The sequence below is a fragment of the Sphaerodactylus townsendi genome, linkage group LG02, assembly GCF_021028975.2.
Source record: "Sphaerodactylus townsendi isolate TG3544 linkage group LG02, MPM_Stown_v2.3, whole genome shotgun sequence".
NCBI classification, from domain to species: domain Eukaryota; kingdom Metazoa; phylum Chordata; class Lepidosauria; order Squamata; family Sphaerodactylidae; genus Sphaerodactylus; species Sphaerodactylus townsendi.
Window position 1 is genome coordinate 49,791,038 of NC_059426.1, and position 23,275 is coordinate 49,814,312.

A 23,275-nucleotide genomic window follows, 5' to 3' on the forward strand; every position below is an offset into this window, starting at 1 on the left:
GATTGGAGCTGCTCCTGAGCAACTGGCCAGGCAGGAGGCACTTTATTTCTCTCCCTTCCGTTACACCGTCCACAGTCAGGAAGAATCCGCCCGCCACAGCAATATGTTCATTACTGCCCTGCTGCAGCTGATCGTACTGTGGGACGAACAGAATGGCTGCAGGGGTTCATTTCTGTATGCCTGCACAGCTAAACATGTGTTGCAGGAAATTTTAAAAAAAGAGAAGCATCTTGGTGCAAAGGCACAAAAGCAACCTGGATTCAATGGACTCCAATAGCTGCCAACACAGCACACATGTGAACAGGGAAAAGGGAAACTGGTTTCTTTATAATAATTGGAACCTGTTATACATTTGCTGTGCATAATCCACCTGAGAGTGGGAAAGAACAACCCAAATACACACATACACACAAATATCAGTAGTTTTACACACACCAGTGGCTCACTCCTATTGCATCTTGCCCTTATGCAGTGGCAGGGCTACCAGGGGGTGGGGTGTGTGCGCCATGCAAATCTCTCCCAGGCGCACGGCTTTGGGTCATGTGGGGGGCAGATAATTCCCCCAACCTCTCCCCCTTCCCCCTTTGGTCTCTGCCTGGGCTGGCTCAGGCTTCAATTCCCTCGGCTCCCTCAAGCCGCCAACGCGACCTCATTGATTACTACACTTCTACTTTTAAATTGAAATGGCATGCAGGGTCAGTTTTCTGCCAGCCTGGAAGGGAACAGACAGGCCTCTTCTCCAGCCTGCTTGGTTTGCTAAAGTAAGTGTGGGGGGGGGGGACCGCGGGGGCAGGGGGCACAAAAAAAGCCAGAGTGTGCATCGAGCGCACTGTGGCCCAGCTACGCCTCTGCCCTTATGAGAATCATAGTAGAATGGAATTGGAAGGGGCCATACAGGCCATCTAGTCCAATTCCCTTCTCAAGGCAGGATCGGCCTAGAGCATTCCTAAAAATTGTTTGTCCAGCCGCTGCTTAAAAACCATCAGTGAGGAGGAGCTCACCACCTTTCTAGGCAGTCAATTCCACTGCTGAACTTTTCTTACAATTATTTTTCCCTAATGGTTAGCCAGTACCTTTCTGCCTGTAATTTAAACCCATTATTGTGCATCCTGTCTTCTGCTGCCAACAGGAATACCCTGTTTCCCTGAACATAAGACATCCCCTGAAAATAAGACATAGTAGAGTAGAGGTTTTGCTGAAGTGCGAAATATAAGGCATCCCCCGAAAGTAAGGCGTAGCACATCTTTGGGAGCAAAAATCCCCTGAAAATAAGACGTAGTAGAGGTTTTGCTGAAGTGTGAAATATAAGGCATCCCCCGAAAGTAAAGCGTTGTTTGGAAGCATGCCCAACAAACAGAACACAGAAAAATAAGACATCCCCTGAAAATAAGACATAGCACATCTTTGGGAACAAAAATTAATATAAGACACTGACTTATTTTCGAGGAAACACGGTAGCTTACTACCCTCCTCTAAGTGACTGCTCTTCAAATAATTCAGGGGTCCCCAAACTTTTTAAACAGGGGGCCAGTTCACTGTCCCTCAGACTGTTGGAGGGCCGGACTAAAAAAAACTATGAACAAATTCCAATGCACAAATGATTGTAAAATGTTTGATTTCACCTTTCAGCCTTTCTGTCAGCCTTTCTGTCATGGTCTATTTTTAAAACAGTGACTAAAGTATGTCAAGTACAGGGTGGGCTCCAAATATTGTTGGGGAGGCTGTGGAATACCTTCCCCTGTAAAAAAAAAAGCAGAGCTTTCCCAATGAAACATTCCCCTGTAAAAAAAAAAGCAGAGCTTTCCCAATGAAACATTCCATCTAACCCAGGATCAGGTATCTTCCTGGGTTCTTTCCTCCCTAGCAGCCAGCGAGCGATTTGCCAGCCTGGCTGATGCCAATGGGAGTGAGGTGGAACAGAAAGCCTGAGAGCAACACATGGAGTAGCTGAGAGGGAAGGGTGGAGCAGGCGTTGCCACATGTAAGGTTTCCAACTCTGGGTCAGAAAATTCATGGAGATTTGGGGGTGCCATCATAACAGCCGTTGGGGCCGGTTCCTCCTCTCCCTCGAGTCCCCACTGCACATGAATGGAGCCATCGCCGCCATGCCTGGCGGGCCGGATAAATGCCTTCAGGGGGCCACATTTGGCCCCCGGGCCGTAGTTTGGGGACCCCTGAAATAATTAAAGGGAGCAATCATGTCCGATATCCCCACTCAACCTCCTCTTTTTCAGACTAAACATTCCCAAGTCCCTCAACCTTTCCTCATAGGGCTTGGTTTTCAGGCTCTGATCATCTTTGTCTCCTCTTCACTCACTCCCTTCTGTCCATATCCTTTTGGAATTGAGGCCTCTAGAACTGCACACAGCACCCAAGGTGCAGCCTGACCAACACAGTGTACAGCAGGGCTATGACATTATGCAGTTTAGACACTGTGCCTCTGGTGATGCACCCCAAGACTGCATTAGCCTTTTTTTGTTGCTGCATCACACTGGCTACTCATATTTAACTTACTGTTCATCATATCCAAATATCTTGTTCACAGACACTACTAGCCAGTGTGTTGCCTATGGAACAGAGATGAATTCTCCTTTCTTTATGAAATTTGGGAAAGAGAATCACTTTGGTGAAGGAACACTCTGGAAGAATGTCATCCCAATGTGGGAGGAGTTACACTCAGAAATATATTTACAATTGAAATCAATGGAAATCAATGGAAAAAAAATAATCAGCTTGCTTTCCTAAGGTAATTAATTTTAATTTTGACATGTTAAAGCATCTGACACTAGTTTTTAAAATAACCTAAATGTAACTCTGGCTTTAAAAAAAACTAGCTAATGACAGCTGGTTCTGGGGGATTTTCCAGGCTGTGTGGCCGTGGTCTGGTGGATTTTGTTCCTAACGTTTCGCCTACATCTGTGGCTGGCATCTTCAGAGGTGTATCTCAGAGAAAAGTCTGTTTCTCACTTTGTCTAAGTGAGAAGGGAAAGTTTAGTGTGTTCATGTCCCAGAGTGGGGAACCAATCATTAACTGTTTGGGTGGGACTTGCTATGCAAAGGTGTGGTTGAGTGCACTGTATTGCGGGTGGGGTTATCAGTCAATTTTTAAGTACTGGGAGCCAAGCCCTGCTAATCTTCAAAGTCTCTTCTTTCTTATTGAAGTTGTCCTGAAGTTGTCCACCAGACCACGGCCACACAGCCCAGAAAACCCTCCAGAACCAGTTGAATCTGGCCATGAAAGCCTTCGACAATACATGGCTAATGACAGGTTTTTAATTTACCACTGTATAGCACGGCTTGTGTACATTTTTCTTAAATAATGAGGAAAAAATGAAAAGTCTATAACATCTTTAATCCAACCACTCCTTAAACTAACCATGGCTAATTCTGATGTCTGAGTAATACTTACATGACATAAGTTTTTGTTTTTTCTGTTTTTTCAGACCATGGAATACAAGAGGTCTACAGTAAATCTGTGACACTCCAGCAGTATGATATTGTCACATGTAAAAGGCAACATGTAAGCCTCATTTAATTTCCCAGCCAGAACTCTGAGGTTAAAATATTTCACATTGAATTACCTGAATCATATGGATGAAGTCCCATTTCTTCACATCACCACTCGCCTTCATTCGGCTTTCATATTCCAGTGATGTCTCCTTGTGCCAAGAAAACTTTATGTTCTCAAGGTTTGATGTCTTTGCTACACGTTCTAAAATATGAGGAGAGATGCACAGTTTACCTCAGTTGCAAATATAGAATACATTTCCATTTCAGATTTTAAGGCAACTGAAAGTTATATATTCTGAAAATAAAAAACACACAGTTGTGTCATTGGTGGGAGCGATCCTGGGCTACTAACTGCTTCCCTCCCTTCTCAGTGAAATTACTCATCTTAAGTATAATCGAGGCAGTCAAAGGAGCACTTTCCCCCACAAGCATATGACAGTTTTGGAATCTGTTTCCATTCCTATCTTTCCCATTGTCTTGATGAGCCTGATGTCTTTACACCAAGCTTTGCTTCTATCCAGGTGGTATCTGCCAGCGTGAAATGCCTCAAAGATTATTGCAGTGAACAAATGCAAGAGGGACGAACCATTTACACATTCTGAACTTCTTAGAGGAAGGGTAAGGTAAAATGCACCAAATAAATGATGAAATAAAATTATATTCAGATAGCATTCCACATTTATAGCTAGAACAAGTAGTCAATCCAAACCAAGGAAGGGGGGCAGCAGTGGACAATAGAGCAGCAGTCAGGTCCACCACCAGCATGCTGCCTCCAAAGAGCCAACTGGTGGCGTGGACACTGGAAGAGAAGGAGAAACTCTTTTCTACCCAAGGAAAGTCCATAGGCAAACAAAATTTATGCCACTCTTTTTGGAGACATAAGTCTGCACCACTGAAGGGGGGTGGGTATTCCCAGGCAGAAAGTCCTTTGGGAGTCGGCTAAAGTTGGCTCCACCCCCAGAACACCCCCAGAATGCTCCCCTCCATGCTGGTGCTGCCTCCCTCAGCACAGGAGCAATGACATAGAAGACTACTTCCTGTTTCCTGTGCCGTTGTGCCCAGCTGCCAGGGTAAGTCTCTCTGCAACAGCATAAGTGCCACTTTGGATGGCACTGTTGGCACTGGAACTGGTGCAGTCATTCTGCCACTTTCTGTGGCTTCAGACCTTCCCCCCACATGCACGCACGCACTTGAATTGCAGCCTTATAGGGGAAATTCTTTAGAGTTAAAATGAATAGAGGAAGGGAAGATTTACAACAGCATGACAGAGAAAATGGCATCAAACCATTGGTAAAATGTGCACTGTTACGCACAAGATCCACCCTACAAACCATATTAGAATGCAATCTTACACAGAATTATACTCTTTCAAGTCCACTGTCTTCAATGGGTTTAGAAAGGTGTAACTTTATTTAGGGCTGTGTTAATGTTCTTTGTTCATTTTGTTTGGTGTTCTGATCATTTTTTAATCCACCTCAAACAGATTTTCTGGAGGGGACAGAAATGTCCTATATAAATGAATTAAGTACACTAAACAGTAGTAGCAGCAGCAGCAGCAGCAGCAGCAGTAGTAGTAGTAGTAAAGTGCCATCAAGCTACAACCACCTTATGGTGACCCATTATGGGATTTTCAGGCCAAGAGAGATGAGTGGAGGTGGTTTGCCATTGCCTGCCTCTGCATAGCAACCCTTATCTTCCTTCATGATCTCCCTTCCAAATACTGATCATGGCCAACCCTGCTTCATGTCCAAGCACTGACAACCTCAGGCAACTCTGGGATATTTAGGCTGCCAAATAAACATATTCTTCCTATTTCCCCTTACCCAATTCAGAGTGTTGTTAATTTAGCTCCTTATGCTGGTCTGCCATTCAAGCACTGATCAGCCCCAGGCCTGCTTAGCTTGAACAAGATTCCCAGAGCACGTGCCCTTTAGCCAAACCCTGGGGCTGTGAAGAACTTGTGGCACTATTTATAGCTTGAGAATTGTGCCCCATTTTTCTGCTACACCTCCTCATTAAGGGGGTGTTGGTCTCAGTGTGCCTTCGGCATGCAAATGTTGAGAAAGAGGAAAATGTAGTACCCATTTCCTGATTTTTTTCCAGGCTCAGTAGTGTTGAAGCTTTGAGATAAAGGCTGATATAAAGGAAACGGTGGCTTTATTTTGCCCAGAAAGTCCTTTAGAAGTTGGCCCTGGAAAGAAATAAAGAACTGGAGGCCTAACTCTCTGCTATTTTAATTCTATTTTCAGCAACAACTCCACAGTCTGAAGCATAACTATATGAACAACAGGAAGGCTTCGCATGCGCTGAGCACTGAGAAAACTGTGCATTAAAGCCTCAGACTCACCCAGCAAATCAAAGTGTTATTTTTTTTCAACGCTCTGATTATAATGCATCTCTACTGAGCAGACGAGAAACTTTTCACCTGTGCTTATCTTCCTCCCTTTACAGTCCCCTATTGGACATGGGCTACCACTTCTAAATGCTGCAGCTGTTCCTCAGCTCTCTTCCATTTATCAGTCTGTGGCCTCTACGGCTGCAGTTCAAATCTAATTTGCTATTTTAAACTCAGACATCATTGAGCAATAATCCATATCACCATTGAAAATAATCTGGCTCAGTCTGCTTCTATTTAATCACTAGACAGTCTGTGAGGAGACGTCGGGAAGACGAGGAACAGGAAAGAAAGCTGATGTCTGTCAGTGTGACTTCTCTACGTCAACCACAAGAATCAGGCAAACTGGTTTGCATGCCAAAGTGGTTTTTGAAAGCCCACATGACATTATCTCATGATTTCCCAGCATGAATTCTTTTGCAAAATAGATGTGTGTGGCATAGTCATATAATACGTGTCACTGGTATATGGCATACATATGTGTGTGGGGAGTGGGGGTTATTTAAGTAGAAGTGATCTCCGATTTTCAGAATGTCAAAGTATATGATTGGGGGAACTCACTTCAAAGTGTTCTGTCACTCTGTTCAGCTTAGAAACACTGCAAAGGGGGAGGAGAGGGCTTCAGGCTTCCTTCCTGAGAAGTTTTGCCAGTAGAAATGGCCCCGGGGGGGGGGGGGGTCCTGTTTGCTTCTTACTTAAGTTCCGTGAAGAAGGAAGAGTTTGTATTTATACCCTGCCTATCTCTTCAGTTAAGACTCTCAAAGCAGCTTACAAACTCATTCTGTTCTTCTTGCCACAACACACATCTTGTGAGGTAGATGGAGAATTCTGATAGCACAAGGTCAGCTAGCATGAATGGGGAAACAAATTAAATTCTCCAGATTAGAGTCCACTATTCTTAAGATGATGTGTAGAACCCCCCCCCCCCCGCCCCATATGACCATCTCCACTAGCAAAAATGGTGCAGGAAGGAAGACTGAAGGCTCCTCCTCCCATATTTCAGTACTCTGTAGCTAAACAGAGCTATTGAACACTTTGGAGGTGAACTTCCCCAATCATATGTGCCAAGTTGGGTTGAGGACCTGTGACCCAATTTGTGTTACATTTACCATGCATTTTGGCCCTAAGCCCATTAACTTCAAGGATGAAGCTCTACTTAGCTTAGCAATGCTAGTCTATTAGTCTTTTCATTTTCAACAACGAACCACTTCTGTGCTGTTAATGCTAATTCAGCAGAGCTCAAGCTATTCTTTCCCCCTTTTTGTTCTTCAATAAATCTCTCCATGCAAGACAATAGTACTGGGGAGGGCATTTCACAAACATTTTTGCCCTCTTTCTCTCTTGGCAAGTGCTTTGTGTCCATCTTGCTAAGTAAGTGGAAGCCATACAGTTACCAGTCCAAAGAAGTCCAATCCATGCTCACATGGATTCTTGAGAGTAAGTGGACACACAGCCAACCAAATAATGTTTGTTTAATGTTTTATTTAAAAAAAATAAAAAGCATAAAAAGTCCTTCAGCATGAATAATAACATCTGCATAAACAGCAGAAGATTAGCTGAAACAAAAGCCAGGATAAAGCACTCACACATTTTCAAATATTAGCATAGTCCTTGAAATCCATTTAGTGTTGGTCTTAGTTTCTTCCAGTAAGCATAATAAAAAGTTAACAGAATTTCAGGTAGGTTCAAAATAGAAAATCAACTCTAGCCCCATAGTAAATTTTTTAAATAAAAATTCAGCAACCACAGTCAAGTGAATTTAATTCAACCAATTACAGCCAAATTTGAGTGGAACTTTTCAGAGCCAAGCTTCTGGTCATACTTACACGTCAGACAATTAGTGAGTTGGGCCAGCTTGGCACAGATAATCACAACACCTCTTTAATGCTTTGAGAGACTGAGACGGGTAGCTAATACACCCTGCTTGTTCTCACAACATTAAACAGGTGAAACAGAATCTAATCAGGACAGGACCTTCCAATTAAAGGAGACAGAAGAAATTTCACAGGCCTGTTTTCATTTGGTTCTCTTTCACAGCCTGAGCAACCTGACCAAAGTTCTGACAATGTTTTAATTTCTTGAACAGGTGGCATAAGTCCAAACCTGGGCTGCTGGGATAATGGCAGCAATGGCCAGAAGGGAGTAGACTAATGTCGGCTTTTTCCCAGCCTTGCCCCAGGCCCACCCCTGCTAGGCTGGAAACAACCACGAAAGCACAGAGTGGCTGGCACCATGTTCAGTGCCACGTCCCACCACCAGGGAGGGCTGCAGCAGCCACAAGCTGGGGGACTCACCCGTTGCCAAGTTAAGCAACCTGGAGAGAGCACACAGCCCTAGCTGACAGATCCCCCCACTTGGATGGGGCTATTATTGATGGTTTTTCTGTTTATAGTATCATCTGTGCATCTGGAAACCAATGAGAGTACATGACAGAAAAGCAGAATATTTATATTTTTCTAGGGTAAACAAGACAAGAATTTTGCCAGTTACAAAATAGAAAAATGCTTCTTCTTGATTACTACTCTGGATTACAGCATGTCAATGCAGGTCTCAGACAAATAGACAAAGTTTCCACCCAAGATTATCATTCATGGATAGTGCTAGTACAGACAGGCCTGGCTAAGGCTTGGCTGATTCAGTAGCACCTTTTTCTTGAACTATGGTTAGCTATTGATCTTCTCTTATTCATTTACAAGTTCCAGTGCAGAAAGCTGCCAAGAACTGAAGCTTTTTGTATAAAACATTTTGGTGATGAGGGCTGTATTCTGACAAATCTACCTAGATGTAATCATTAACTGATAAATGTGTTCCTTGGCTCTTTTGATTAGCAGAGCTGTGGTATAATTCCATGGATAGCTTTTATCCTGTGCTGTTTAAGCCACATCAACTTGATATTGGATTCTGAGGGGGGGTGGTTTTGTCTAATGCAAGGAGCCTTCCATTGATGGAAGAGGTCCTATATCAGGCAAAGTCTATTTATGCTTGAGGGGAAACCACCAATAGCTGAATGGATTCAGTAGATCTAACCCACCATGTCAACACCAGCCATCCAAACACACCTAAAAATGCATAGTGGTTAATCCATATCAGTGGTGGGATACAGCAGGTTCACACCACTTTGGCAGAACCAGTTGTTAAAATGGTGCTTGTAAACAACCAGTTGTTAAATTATTTGAATCCCACCACCGGAAGCGGTTGTTAAATTATTTGAATCTCACCACTGTTCCATATCCTCTTGATTGGATCCTCATATAAATTACCAAGAGGCACAATCAATAGATTCAGGCCATTTTCACATTGGGTAATTTGCCACAAAGTTGATGCTGTTAGGAAAAGTATTTTCCCCTGCTTCCCCATAGCATGCATGAATTCAAAATTCAGAGATTTTCCTGGCTTTTCTCTGATCCTTCTCAAACCCGCTTTGCTGGGAAATAATGCAGTAAATCCTGTATGGCTGCAGTGTGGTTGGGCAAGTTATTATTATTTATTATTATTTATTGGGTTTATAGACCACCCTCCCCCGGAGGGCTCAGGGCGGTGAACAACATATAGAAAGAGCACAATCAGATTAAAATACAATATAAATATAAGTTAAATATGGCTCTAATAAAAATAAACCCAACCCCGTTAAAATGCAGCATTAAATTAATTAACTCAAGATGGCGCCTGCTATCAATTCCCACAGAAAAGCCCCAAAAAGGGAGGGGTGGTAGGATCTTCATGATGTCAAAAAGAACAAGAAGGGAGGGAGGGGGCCCCTATCAACGGCTAGTCTCCTCAAAAGCCCGGTGGAACAGCTCAGTCTTGCAGGCCCTGCGGAACTCAGCGAGATCCTGCAGGGCCCAAACAGCTGGAGGAAGAGCGTTCCATCAGGCGGGGGCCAGAGCTGTAAAGGCTCTGGCCCGGGTGGAGGCCAGCCGTATCATTGAGGGGCCAGGGATCACCAGTAAATTGGCCTCTGCCGAGCGCAGAGACCGGTTTGGGACGTATGGGGTTCAGATTATCTCACCCACATGGTAGCCCTTTTCCTTGATCATGTCCCCATGATGGTAATTTCCTCTGCTGCCATTTGCACCTTTCTAAATTGACAACTGAATGTCATATCAATAAAGCATTATAGCTATGGGTATATTATATTCTTTGAATTCTCAGCTTTCATTTTATTACTTTCATATTATTAAAAAAAGAGGTCTCTAGTCTCTTATTTTGAAAATATAAGGGGAAAGGTATATCTTCACAAAAAAAGAAGCTAGTTTTACTTTTTTTTAAAAAGGTCATTCAGAGAACTTAGTAGTTTTGATATTATCTTGATATAATAATATTAAGTTGCCAATAAAAATACTGAAAAAGAACTGGTAATCCAGAGGATGTAGGATGGCTACTGCCTGTGGGGAAACTTGCCATATAGAAGCCACATTGCCTTTTCACAGTATTAGCAGTAGCAATGAGGAAACTATATGAACCTGTCCCCATGAAGAAAACACCTCAGGTATAGAAGTGTCCAAATATCTGTTGGAATCATTTTAATGAAAAAGCTTTGAGAACTTCTCCTAGCACATCCTATCCTAGCAGAAAAGGCAAAGAAAAAAAACCAAACTCCCTGCTACCACTAAGGTCACTTCATCCTAAATATTAGAAAGATGTTGATTGTGAAGCATCAACCACCCAACATGCTTTTATGCTGCAGAGAAAAGGCAAGGGACTTCTCCGAAAACTGGCTAGCATTCTACAGGCCTCTACAGGAGAGGAGATGAAGGCACCAAATTTACTGAATGTTTGTTCCCGGTGAACTGTTATAAAAACATTGTACATGACTGAAGGTGAAGCCAAGTAAGAATAAACTCAAAACAAAAACTGTTCTCTTGTTCAGTTTCTTAAACATGTGCCAACCCGAAGTGCCAACAAAATGCAACATAAACCATACCTTTGTAGTTGATAATTTGTTCAACACTTGGTTCTATGACGTCATTATAAATTATAACTCCAGGGTATTTAGCCTGTACTTTTTTGAGAATCTGAAGGTCAATTTCACCTAGAACACAAACCAAAGAAAGTGATAATTTTTGTAAAGAAATTGTGTGAATTCTTGTGCCAGAGTCAGCATTTCTCTCTCCTTGTTAGGAACATGGCTATGGGGTAAGGAAAGGGCTACATCAAGATTTTCAGTTGGAACTGCCACAAGCAGAGAATTTGGCAGATGGATTAACTGAATATTTGAAAAAATACATTATATTTTATTCAGTACAAGGAGAGAGAGAGACTTTTGAACATTTTTTCTGCCCCATTTGTTTTTATTTATTTTATTTAAGATGTTTAGATCTCTCATTTTCAAGATGCTGAGAATAGCACACATTCAAAAGATAATAAGCTTTAAAAACCAGTGAAAAAGGAAACAATAAAAGCAGTTGTGATGTCAACCAAATCTATCAACCAGAACAGCAGACCCACAATCAACAGCAGTTCTCAAAAATCAAACGACTTCTTAAACAGCTGTGCCTTGCACAACCCATGAAACAAACACATGATGAGATATAAAGTGATACAGCAAAAAATGGAAAGGTAGTAGTTGAAGGGATATTCATGCCATTAAGGGGAAAAGGTAGTGAAAAGATCATAGTATTTTAGAAATGTCATAGTGATCCAATGGCAGATCTCATTTCTGGTTCTGGAAGTTAAATGTAGGTTGTATCAAGGCATCAGAGAGTCACCAGGTTCACATCAGTACGACCATCATCGGACATCACAAGAAAACTAATAGGTGGTTTAGCACTGTTATTCCAAGAAATACAGGCAAACACCTGAACAAAGCCTTGGATCTCACTGGCTGCAACTGGGTAAGGCTAGGAAGGATGGAATAGAATCAGACATTGAGTTAGGAGGCAGTGGAAGGTGAGATCAGGATAATTCAGAAGCAAGTCTGAGGGGAAATTTAACAGGAGGAGAATAATGGTTTCTGACCAGGTTGAAAAGGAAAGTGTCGAAGGCATGAAGAATAAAGGATGAAAGTATCAGTCTAAGATATGACTAGGTAGACGGTGCAGAAGTAGCTCTCACAAGACATTTTTTTACTTGGATACCAATACCTGAATACAAAGCAGACCGATACCCTGTCAGAGATGAAGAAATGTATGTATACATCGTGGCTTCTTTCTTCAAAATGAATAAAGAAAGAACTAAGATTGTGCCCAGTGATTAAATCCCAAATTTCTGCATTTTCAAATGAATGTTTGCATACAACCCTATAGATGTGTGGGTATCTCTTCCGTGCAATTGGGACAACTGAAAAAATCGTGAGCCCTGATTATGTGCACAGAGCCAAGAAGCATGCACCTGTACATACAACGTATATTTCACTGAACACAGAGAAGTGGAGTCCAAAAAATGTGATACCTTTCCCCACTTAATATATGTGCAACTGAATATCTGAACAGGGCTTATAGCCTAGAAAGAAAGGAGTAAAAACTTGAAAGCAAAGTGCTTGATCCTTTGTGCCAAAGTTTGCCAATGAATGCCTGAATGATCTCAAGGATAGGAGAATAAAACTATCATGGCAACAGAAGGATGAGTTTAGCAGAGGCATTCTGAATTGATCTGAAAAGCAGTAGAAAGGAAGGCAAGCAAGATGGAAAGTTTCATGGATCAAGGGTATAAATAAAGTTTGGAGAAGGGAGTTTTTCAGCGCCCAGCAATGCAATCCTGAGCAGTTATTCTAAGTCTGCTGAACTCAAAGAATTTAGACTGGCATAACTCTGCACAGGACGGCACTTTGAAACTCCTTTTGGAAATATGTAACGAAAAATCGGATAGCAGTTTGTTCAGCAAAAGAGAAACCAATTAAAATCAGCTGGGCTTTACACAGCATAAAGATGAGCATATGCTTTCAAGACTAAAAACTGAATTTCAAATGAAACATCAAGAGCTGTCTTTTGCTATAATGACAAAGTTGTTTTCATGCTGAAATATCAAAACAAGTTGATTTTGCTAGTTTAAACCCAGCCACACTAAAATTTGGAGAATGAAATTGGTAATTCGCTACTGGATAGATTTTGATGTTTTTTGTAAGATACTTGTCCGCTGGACAAATTGCATCCTTTCCTTAAGGAAACAACATAACAATAAACAACTCCTCTCTGCTTTGGCAAATTAAAAAGAAAAAAATAATTTCAATTTTCCATATGTTGTTCTGTTAATGTGTTCCCCACACTTGAAAGAAGCCAAACCACCCAAAATGTTAGTTTTCAATTGCTCCTTCCCCCACTAACCCCTTTGATTTGTAGCTTCATCTGCAGCCTTAATTGAGTTCCGTTAGTTGTTTATATGCAAACAAGTGCTTGGGGGCATTTTAGAGCTAGATATGTAGCACCCTGACTTATCAACAACTTGCAATTTAAGCTATAGGAATTATTTAAACTCTCCAATACAATTACCTTAAAAAGACTATCAGTGTGTTCACCATTAAGTTTCCAATTAAACTTTTCAAGGAAATGGATTCTTTATAGCACATTCGCTATTTTATAGCACAGTTAAAGCCATTTGTAGTTGGGGGGATTTACAGCAACATTAATAAGGCAGCGTATAAACAAGGCACATTTTCTGGATGGACTGGCGTAACATATTCTCAGCATTAGTTATTGTCACTTACAGTCAGACGGTAGACATCCCTAATTTTGCTCATGCAGCATTTAACAAGAAAATTATAATTGTCACCCAACCATGACAGATAGATGGAAGGCTAGTATTTACCAGTACACTTTAGTTTTTTAAAAGGTAAGTTCATGAAGAATAGATTTATCAGAACCTGACAGTCATGACAGTCATCCATACTAACACAATACTGTACTTTTAACAATTACATGATAGAGAACACAGCATCTTAAGACACCAAGGCTCTCAAACAAGGGGCTCTGGCCACAGGGTCCAAGAACTTGTATCCAGGGCATTAAAGCAGCATGCAAGTGGAGTGTGTTGTTAGCCTGGAGTCTGAACCATTGTAGAACTTCCACTGGGAAGGGGTGGTACCAGAACAATGGAGCTAAGGGGTTAAGGACCCAATAGGGGGACATCCAGATCTAGGAAGTTGTTAGTTGTGGTCTTCAATTCATTAAGTTGTTCAAGACTCCCTTTTCTGGTTTGACTGCTTGTTTGTATTCAAACTACACTGTAGATTATAGGTCTCCAAACTTGTCGAGCCTGTGGGCGCTTTAGGAATTCTAAGAAAAGATAGTGAACACCACCATAAAATGGCTGGCATGTTGATGAGGGCAGGCCAAAATGCCGAGATGTTCTAAGCCAAATATACTCTTATGATGAACGCAACTGTTTCAGAATGAGCATTGCTTTGGATTAACTTTCATGATTTCTGGGTCACTATTTTTCCCACCTTCTCAAACATGTTGAGGAAAGTTAAATGTGTGCCTTAAGGTTCTTACTCACCTGCACCACCCCCAACGCTAAGAATATTGATTGTAGATCTTCCATTACCAATACTAAGGAAAGATAGTTACATATTTTAGAATAGTCAAGGAACATTGAAAAGGCAGAATATTATTAACTGCTTGAAACTCACATATTCCTTCAACTAAGATCGAACAACTTGGAAAATAACCTGCAAATAAGTACGTTGAAGCAAACTCACTGAACAAAACCCTGATGGGACTATGCAAATGAAGAGAAGGATCAACAACAGCAGGGAACAGGTTTAGTCCCTAAACTAATTACATTCTTTCTTTTCCCACATAAGTGAATGGCTGCCATTCACTAATATAGGATACCTGTGATGTGGAGGGGAATGCTTCCAGTGAATACAATTGCCTGGGTACTCTGAGCCCACTGAAATGCACAACACCTTATGGAAGTCCTTTCAGTATCAAATCATCCCTCTATACATGCCACATCCATCATAATGAAAGGCAATTTACTAGTTAATAATAAACAGAAAATGTATGCAGCAGCTGACATACCTGTCAAGATAATCAGCAACACTGAATGCTGCCCCCACCCCCCACCCACAGAGGGCTTTTTTACTGAGGTTAATTTTCTATTCACACTTCTAATATGATTATTTCTTCTTTTATTTTCTAAATCAACACTGGATTCAAATGTTTATCCATGTCCCTAAAAGGAGAAAACATGTTTTCAACTGAAAGGAAGAATAACATTATTGCCCCTTTGACTCAGGGCAAACATTACTACAATGATTTTACTTTATCTACTTTGTTTATAGTCCATTTTCCTTGCTGAGACTCAAGGTAGATTACCAGGCATAACCTGCCAAGGAGACCACACCTATCCACCTTGTAGTGTAAGCTACTACAGGGCCTTCTTAAACTTTAGGATTTCTGCAGTCGGTCTGGGACTGCTAAATCTGGCAAATTGTTCAATATTCAGTAAGCTCCAAGGCTTACAATCCAGTCCTATACAGAATTACTCTATTAAACCCATTGAAATCAGTGAGACCCAACTAACTCTGAACAGGATTGCTCTGTTAACTGGCAAGCGGCATTAGCTAGACACAAGTTGTGCAGGCATGATATTGAAGCACATCACCAGAGCAAGCAGAAATCTGTTCAGATTTGCTTACAATTGCACCAAAGTTGCACCAAAATGCTTTTTTTAAAAAAAATACATGGCAAGGAAAAGAAGAAACAGACTCAACCCTGGCTCAGTGTACACTATTTTAATTTTGTAACTTAATCCTTGTGAATAGTGTTTTTCATGTTGGTTTATTCAAAATCTGCCCCACTCAGCCTGTTAGATTCTGGATCTGGTAATCCAGCCTTGTGCACAGCAAAGCCCATACATTCTCTGTGTGTGCCAGGAACAAAATAATTCAGAGCCTTTTAACCTATTCAAATTAATATACTTCATTTACTTTAGAAACTCCATTTCTGGATAGAATATATAGTTTCCCAATCTAGTCTAACTAACTAGGATGGATGGAGACACCTGTGTCCTGCCCTTATGTTTGCAAGATGGAGAAGCACATGCAAGTGGAGTGTGAGAAGGAAGGAAGGAAGGAAGGAAGGAAGGAAGGAAGGAAGGAAGGAAGGAAGGAAGGAAGGAAGGAAGGAAGGAAGGAAGGAAGGAAGGAAGGAAGGAAGGAAGTTTCCCCGACAGTAGCTATTTATACATCAAAGGGATAGTGCCAGAGCAATAGAGACAAGAATTACAAGTGTCTTGACCCTCTTTCTCCCTCTGAAGTCTGAGGTTAAGAGACAGTGCATCGTTCTTCACTTCCAACACATCAAGGGTATGGAAGCTGGGTTGACCAATGGACCAGTCATGTAACACATGTAGCACATGCCATTTTCCACCTGCCAATGGCCAATTTCTGGATGGGTAGATAGGCCCAAAGTTAAGTTGGTGTTTGACCTGCAATCTCTTAGCCCCTTCTTTCCAATAAGTTGCTCTTGCTCAATTATGTTAATAAGTGAAGTGCATTTGTTTTTAATGAAAAAAGAATCCTATACATGAGTGTGTGTGTGTGTGTACACACACACACACACAGGAACAGATGTGTATATGTATACACACACACACAGAGGCCCCTGCCTGGTGGAACGCTCTTCCTCCAGCTACGCGGGCCCTGCGGGATCTTAATGAATTTCGCAGGGCCTGCAAGACGGAGCTGTTCCACCGGGCCTTTGGGGAGCCCGGCCGCTGATGCCCCCCCCCCCACTTTCTTAAATCTGTGGACCCTGCTGTTCCCCCTCCCTCTTCTTTCCTCCCCCCCTCTTTTCTTAGGGGACTACGAGTAGGACGCCATTGGTAATTTTGATAGATGCTGCATTTTAATGGGGGTCGATTTTAACTTATAGAGCCATATTTAATAACTATTTAAAATTTTTGATTTTATTTGTGCTCTATCTATTTGTTTGTTCGCCGCCCTGAGCCCTTCGGGGAGGGCGGTTTATAAATATAATTAATAATAATAATAATAATAATAATAATAATAATAATAATAATAATAATAATAAATAAGTTTCAAGTCAATAAAGTCATTTAAAAAATCAGTATAGAACTAGAATAGCTTTCGAATATATAGTTCCTTTCTGTTTGTATGTGCACATCAGCTTAAGCTCTATTTAAATGTGAAAGGAATCTTTAGCTTCTGCCTGGCAGACACTGTCAAGAAGAAAAGTTTTTCCCTGGATGGTTTGAATGAAATCTCTAAGTGAACAGCTATCAAAGATGTGGCAAAGAAAGGAAAGATAGGAAAGAAATGGCAATCTATAACTCTTCAGCAGCCTTTACACAACCCACTTTTTATATGCACACATACATCATATATGTCAGAGACAATCTCTGGTGCTTTTACCTTGATATTATACCAGGTAGCTTCTTCTCAATGAATTCCAGCATACACTGATGCTCTGTTGAATTCTCGAGGAATAGGCGAAAAGATTCAACGTAGTGGCCATGGTCAGACAGCAAACTTCTCATTGGGGACGCCATGGTTGTTTGCAAGGGTCCTCTGAAACAGACATAAAATACTAGGTGTTGTGGGTTTTCCAGGCAGTGTGACTGTGGTCTGGTAGCTTTTGCTCCTAATGTTCCATCTGCATCTATGGTTGAGATCTTCAGAGGCACGTCATGGTAAAATGTGTTTCTCTCCATGGCACAGAGAACATGCCTTACCATGACATGCCTCTGAAGATGCCAGTCATAGATGCAGGCAAAAAGACAGGTGCAAAAACTACCAGACCACAGCCAGACAGCTCAGAAAACCCACAATCCCCAGTTGATTGCAACTGAGAAAGCTTTCGACAAAGATGTAAAATTAAAAAAGAATCCTCTGAGAAAGCAAATGCCAGAATACAGAATTGTCAGCACCTCTCTCATGTCATCAAGCACTGTTTAGGTATGTATAGGCGTTCAGGCTGTTGCAGTTTTAAACACACAGGGATAATGAGAAACCACTTGCCTAAGCAACATATTGGCACTTTTCATCAGACTTTGTACTGAGACTTTGACCATAGAAAAGGTTGCTTTTCAGCTGGAAGCAAACTGTGTAGCTTGCTTCCTTAGAAATCAGAAGCCTTGAATAGGTGAATGTTGCTTCAGGGTTATGCTGCTCGCAGCCCAGTCACCCCCGATGTTGGGTCTGAGCCCACGGTCAACGCTTTCCTTTCCCCATGCAAACAGGGGGGCACTTATCTCTGGCTTTATTTAAGTCTTTACATTCAGGCTCTTTGCCCCAGTCACCCCCTTATTGGCCATCTTCTGCCCACCCTCTCCACACACCAGCTGACCTGCCTTTGTGCCCTTAAGTCACAAATTGAAAAGAAGGATTGTTATTATTATCATAATAAATCATCATCATTGTCAATAATATCACCATTGCGGATATTTTTGTGGGAGAAATGAGTATGGATGTTTTGCTTACTAAATGAGAAGGAATTTGTCACTTTCCAAGAGCAAGGTAATTACATGGGATTATTGCTTCATCATGGTAATAATCCTGAACTGGAAAATATTTTTGGGCAAGTCTACATAGATTGTGACCAAGCCAAAGACAAGGTTTCACTCTCGCTCTCGCTCTTGGCCTCTCTCTCTCTAATACAGACAACCAAACTCCTATAATCTCTTGAAATTTGGAGAGAGCTTGTCACACCACCACTACAAGCAGTCTTAGTAAAAAAATATCTGAGGTAGACAGAATAACTAAACTATGACTGATTTTTCACGGTAAAATGCCCTGTTGTTAGCATGGAGAATAGTCAGGTGCAGCTGGGAGTTCTTCAGGGCTCTCAGTGCTGCAGTGGGTCTACCATGTTGTTGCCCCGGTGCCGCCCTGCAGCATTGGCTTTGCTCTGCGAATGTCAAAAACCGCCAAATTTGAGGTTCTTTTGAAATGCCCCTTTGTTGCTCCAGTGGCTTCTGCTGCCGTGAAAGACTCCACAACAGCAGAACTGGGGCCATTTTTCCCGCCTCACTGCTCTGGCCTGCCCCACCAATGAACAGGCTTTGACAATCGGTGCCCACCCACCCCCAGTGGAAAAAAACATGGAGGGTGAAACCTTGGTTTTTAGACAGAAAAGTGGCATGTGCAGGCACCACAAAGGGGAGGGCACCGATTCTCTTGCACACAAGGATTTTAGACGGGGGGGTGTGGAGGACGGCAATTCCCTCACACAAGCAAGGATTTTAGACAGCGGGGTGAGGGTGCCAATTCTCAGTGCCTGTTTTGGGTTCAGAGTAATTTAAAATTAAAATAGTGAAAGTGAGTGGGGGGAATGGGGGGGGAGAGATTCAGCCAATCAGAACGCAGGAAACTGAGGTTGTCCACGTATGCGTGGAAGACATTGCAGAAAAGCTCACAGTGCAAATGGACAAGCACCAGGCTCATGAAGAAACAGTTGGGGCATAACGCGCCAGCCCTGCCTCGAATCCCAGGAAGAACCGGGGAGCAGTGAAGAGTTAAAAGCAGGGCAGAAAGTGCTGCAGCAGGTATGCTCCTGGATCTACTTGGGGCACTTTGACTGTGAAAAATCAGCCTATAATTCAGATATCATTTTACCCTAATTGTTTTACCCCAAACTGAAAATTAAGTAAGCCATCTGAATAAAGAAGGGCCTTGAAGTTCACCGCAGGCTCGCCCTTCACAGAAAAAAAATGATACTGTCCATGTTTATACATTCTTTTGCTGAACTTCCTCTTCAAGAAACTGGAGAGATTTCTGCCATTTTAAACATTTAAAACATTTTGTATAACCTGGCAGTTTTGGCATACACACACACACCAGAAGAGGTTTAATCTTGCCCGATTTCGAATAGCTGAGTTAATGCTCAGTATGGACTCTAACACTATATCCATTTGTTATCAATTAAGACCCAGTGAGCTTACTTCAGAGTAAACATGCATAATAGTGGGCTGCTTGTACACTCTAGACAGTAATTTTATGCATCAATTTACTTAGTCTCTTTACTTGTTTCTTTATTTCAATGACAAATTTGCTTCCCACATAAAAATAGACAAAATACTGTTTCAAAAGCACTTCACTTTGGCAAGGATGGTGATTTCCTTAATGTTATTCTCTACTAATCCAAATGTACATAGTATATACATTCCAGAGTTCTATACTGATCTTATGCATATTTACTCTGGAGTATCTTATGCTGAGTTCTTTGGGCCTTGCTCCCAAGTAAAAGAACATAAGATTGCAACACTGGTTTCTTGATACCATTTTAAATTCAAGAACTGATATTCTCTAACCCAATTTTGCATGGGTAAAAATACACAGAACTGCTTAATTCCCCCCATAACAGAATTAGACCTTCAAATGAGCCCCACAGCAAAAATCCTAAAACACTGTGACCAAGATCAGATTTCAAAACAAATCCCCCTGAGTCAACTTGAGACAGACTGCAGCAGAAAACAGGCGTTTATTCAAGATTATTTCTTGGTTGCTTCAAAACCCAGATGAGTTTACATTTTCCATCCAAGGAAGTGAAGGAGACAGTTTAAGCCTGAAATCATTTGTACTTACATGCCACAGACTCTATAAAGAGCAGCTAATTTCAGTGCGTGGGAGTGTTGCGACTGTGTGCAGGAAATGGATTCTGTGTCGTCCCAAGTACATTTTTACAGGCCGAATCTATCTCCACCCACAAAATCAGTAACTTGGCACACAAAGCATTCCTGTGCGAGACAGAAAGGAGTGTGATTTCAATCGACAGAACGGTCTTGAAGGGGACTGAGGGCTCAGAGCTACATCCTTCCTTCTGTTTTCACTGGTGCAAATCTGATTGGTGCAACTTTCTATTACTGTACAAAGAGAACTCAGTTTCAGGGCATTCAATTGCAAATAAGACAATATAGTATTTTTCACTTTGTAATATTCTGCTGTTCAGGCATAAATAGCTGAGCACATCAGAATTTTTAAGCAGCTATAAGGAAAAACCTCTAAAGAAAAAGCTACAAAGAGCCTTGTTTATTAACACTTAATAAGATTCCATAGTAGTAGCTACTACTCAGTTGTTTCTGTTTTCACTTGTTGGAGTCACTTCCTAAATAACTCTTAACAGTGAAGAGTTATTTAGGAAGTGACTCCAAGAGAGAACAGAAACATAGCTGGCATAGTTACCTTTTGCATTAAGGAAAGCTCCTTGAACTGATTCATCTAAACTGTGTAGCCTTCCTTTCTTTCAGGAACACAAGGCTGTTAAAATAGGCTCGGATCTAGTTAGTCATAGGCAATGAACTCCATGTACAAAGACTGGCCCTCTGTCAGACTCACATCTGCATACCAAAAGAAAAAAAGAAAAACCCATGCTCAGATGAGTATCATGAACAGCTCAATCCATATTGGCATCCAGCATGGGATACACTTTTGTGTATCAAGGTGGACAGTTTTTTACAGAGTGTGATTTTCAGGCAAGTTAAAAGAACGATCCAGAATCCACTCAACGTTTTAAAATATTCCTTTAATGTATGTTATTTATAGTCCACCTTTCTCTCTGAAACTCAAGGCAGGTTACAGAGCTGAAACAAAGCTGAAACAAAGGATAAGCATTTAAACATGACATATTAAATGATACAAAAATTACATGGCAGGAGAATACTTAAACCCGTTATGCATACCGTGCCTTCAGAATACCCACCCTGCGGCTGCTTGCTCTGCAGTGGGGTGTCCTTGCATTGTTCCAGCAACACACAAGAAAACCCCACTACATACCCCAGATCTAGCTGCCATTTTTGCTGCCAGTTGGTACCTTGACTTGTCCAAAGGCCCCTAGTGCCTCCATTACAGCCCATTTGGAGGCCACTACCCCCATAAATGAAAGGAAAGCACGGGCCATCATATAGAAGTACTCAGTGATGACTGATTTCTCTAGTCTCTATTTTTTTCCTTCTCTTTGGACCAGCATACCTGCAACAGGATCATTGCTTCTTGTTGGGCTACTTCACTTGTAAACTGTTCTTCTATCTGCTATGGCATCACATTAAGGTTTATCTCAGCCTGCTTTTTTTTTTTAGCTCCATTGTCACTGAGAAGATTAACATGCTTTAAGTTGTTCTTATTCTTTATTTTAGTACAGTTTGTGAAACCCAGTAGAGAAATGCAGTTTGCAAATAATTTTTTTAAAGTTAAGGGAGTATTTTGTTTGTATTTTTAGGACCTTGTTTGTTTGGGTGGCGGCTGTGTTAAGTTTTGTTTCTGACCTGTTTTTCTTAGGTTTTCTGGGTGGGGCCTTCCTTCACCTCTTCGGCCTTTTGCTTGGAACCCCATTTCTTCTTCTGGTGTGGAAGGGTGGGAGGGAGACAGGCCAAAAATCCTTGCAAGGCTTGAGTGTCTTCTCCTGTTTGGTTGTGTGGTTCTCATGGAAGGGGATTTCAGTTGCAGAGGTTTTTTTGGGGGGGTGCCTTTTTGTGGGAAGCTGAGGGGAGTTACAAATACTTCATTTGGTTTGTGTATGTGTGCTTTCTCATCCCTGTTCCAGGGTTCCCCCCCCCCCCTTTCAGTTTCTTTTGGTTTCAAGGTCTGTTTTGTTGTTGTTGTTTCTTCTTCCTTACCCTTCCCTTCATTTTCTGGTGCTTGCTTTTCTCTTGTGTTGACGTATTGCGCTGGGCCAGGAACTTGTTGACAGTTTTTCATTCATTTGTTTAGAAGGCATCTCTGGGCCTCCAAACGGGCGCTGAGTCTTTTGGCATGGAGTGCCTGACGGCCACAATTTCTGAGCTGCCTCACAGAAACAAGTGAGCCAGGAGGACTGTCTGCCGTATCCGCCTGCTCTTGGCTTGGGCCAGCACTGTCTTCCACCTGTGTGACTTCTGGCTGCTCATGGGACATAACCAACTGTGGCTCTGGAGATTAGCTAGCTGAAACTGATGAAGCTGGGTCATCATGCCAGTATTCCTCATCTGAGGAAGCCCGACTGGCTGCTGGGGAGCCCACAACACCGTTCCCCTCCCCAAGCCCACCCCCTCATAGATAGGGTGGTGTTGGCTTGTGAGGGTAGGCCTCTTGGAAAGCTCAAACCAAAACGGGGGCATGGACTTGCTGCACAGGGTCCCAGAAACAATCTTCTGGTCTGTAGCCTTTGGATTCAATGAAGAATTGTACCTGCCTGTGATGGGAGTCCAAGATGCGAGCCACTTCTTCAGGGTCACCTACCCACACCGGTGAGGGGAAGCAGGCAGGTTTGGTCTGCCTGGATCTGGCAGACATGCCTGTACTAAGAGGGATCAGTGAAAGAGATGGTGGATATGTAGTGTGTGGGGGAGGGCTAGCCGGAATGTCACAGGGTTTACTTTTCCAGTATTGGGAATGGGCCCAGGAATCGGGCATCACTAGCAATGACTGGAAAGGCTTTTTGCTTGTGCTAATATATTACTATGGAGAGAAAGTGGTATGGTATAGCCTGATCT

At 42.0% G+C, this 23,275-nt stretch overlaps 1 protein-coding gene across 4 annotated transcripts in view; it reads right to left on the bottom strand.

The window, feature by feature from the left end:
* LOC125427339 (histamine N-methyltransferase-like) overlaps positions 1-20,575 on the bottom strand; it is a 42,702-nt gene extending 22,127 nt beyond the window's left edge. For all 4 annotated transcript variants that reach the window (XM_048486622.1, XM_048486620.1, XM_048486619.1 and 1 more), the window contains exons 1-5: positions 20,394-20,575; positions 17,223-17,378; positions 14,339-14,391; positions 10,830-10,937; positions 3,582-3,712 (exon numbers count right to left, since the gene is read on the bottom strand). In XM_048486622.1, the coding sequence (XP_048342579.1) occupies positions 3,582-3,712; positions 10,830-10,937; positions 14,339-14,391; positions 17,223-17,359 (429 nt within the window). In that variant the 5' untranslated portion in view covers positions 17,360-17,378; positions 20,394-20,575. The remainder of the gene's footprint in view (positions 1-3,581; positions 3,713-10,829; positions 10,938-14,338; positions 14,392-17,222; positions 17,379-20,393) is intronic.
* Between the last annotated feature and the right edge of the window lie 2,700 nt (positions 20,576-23,275).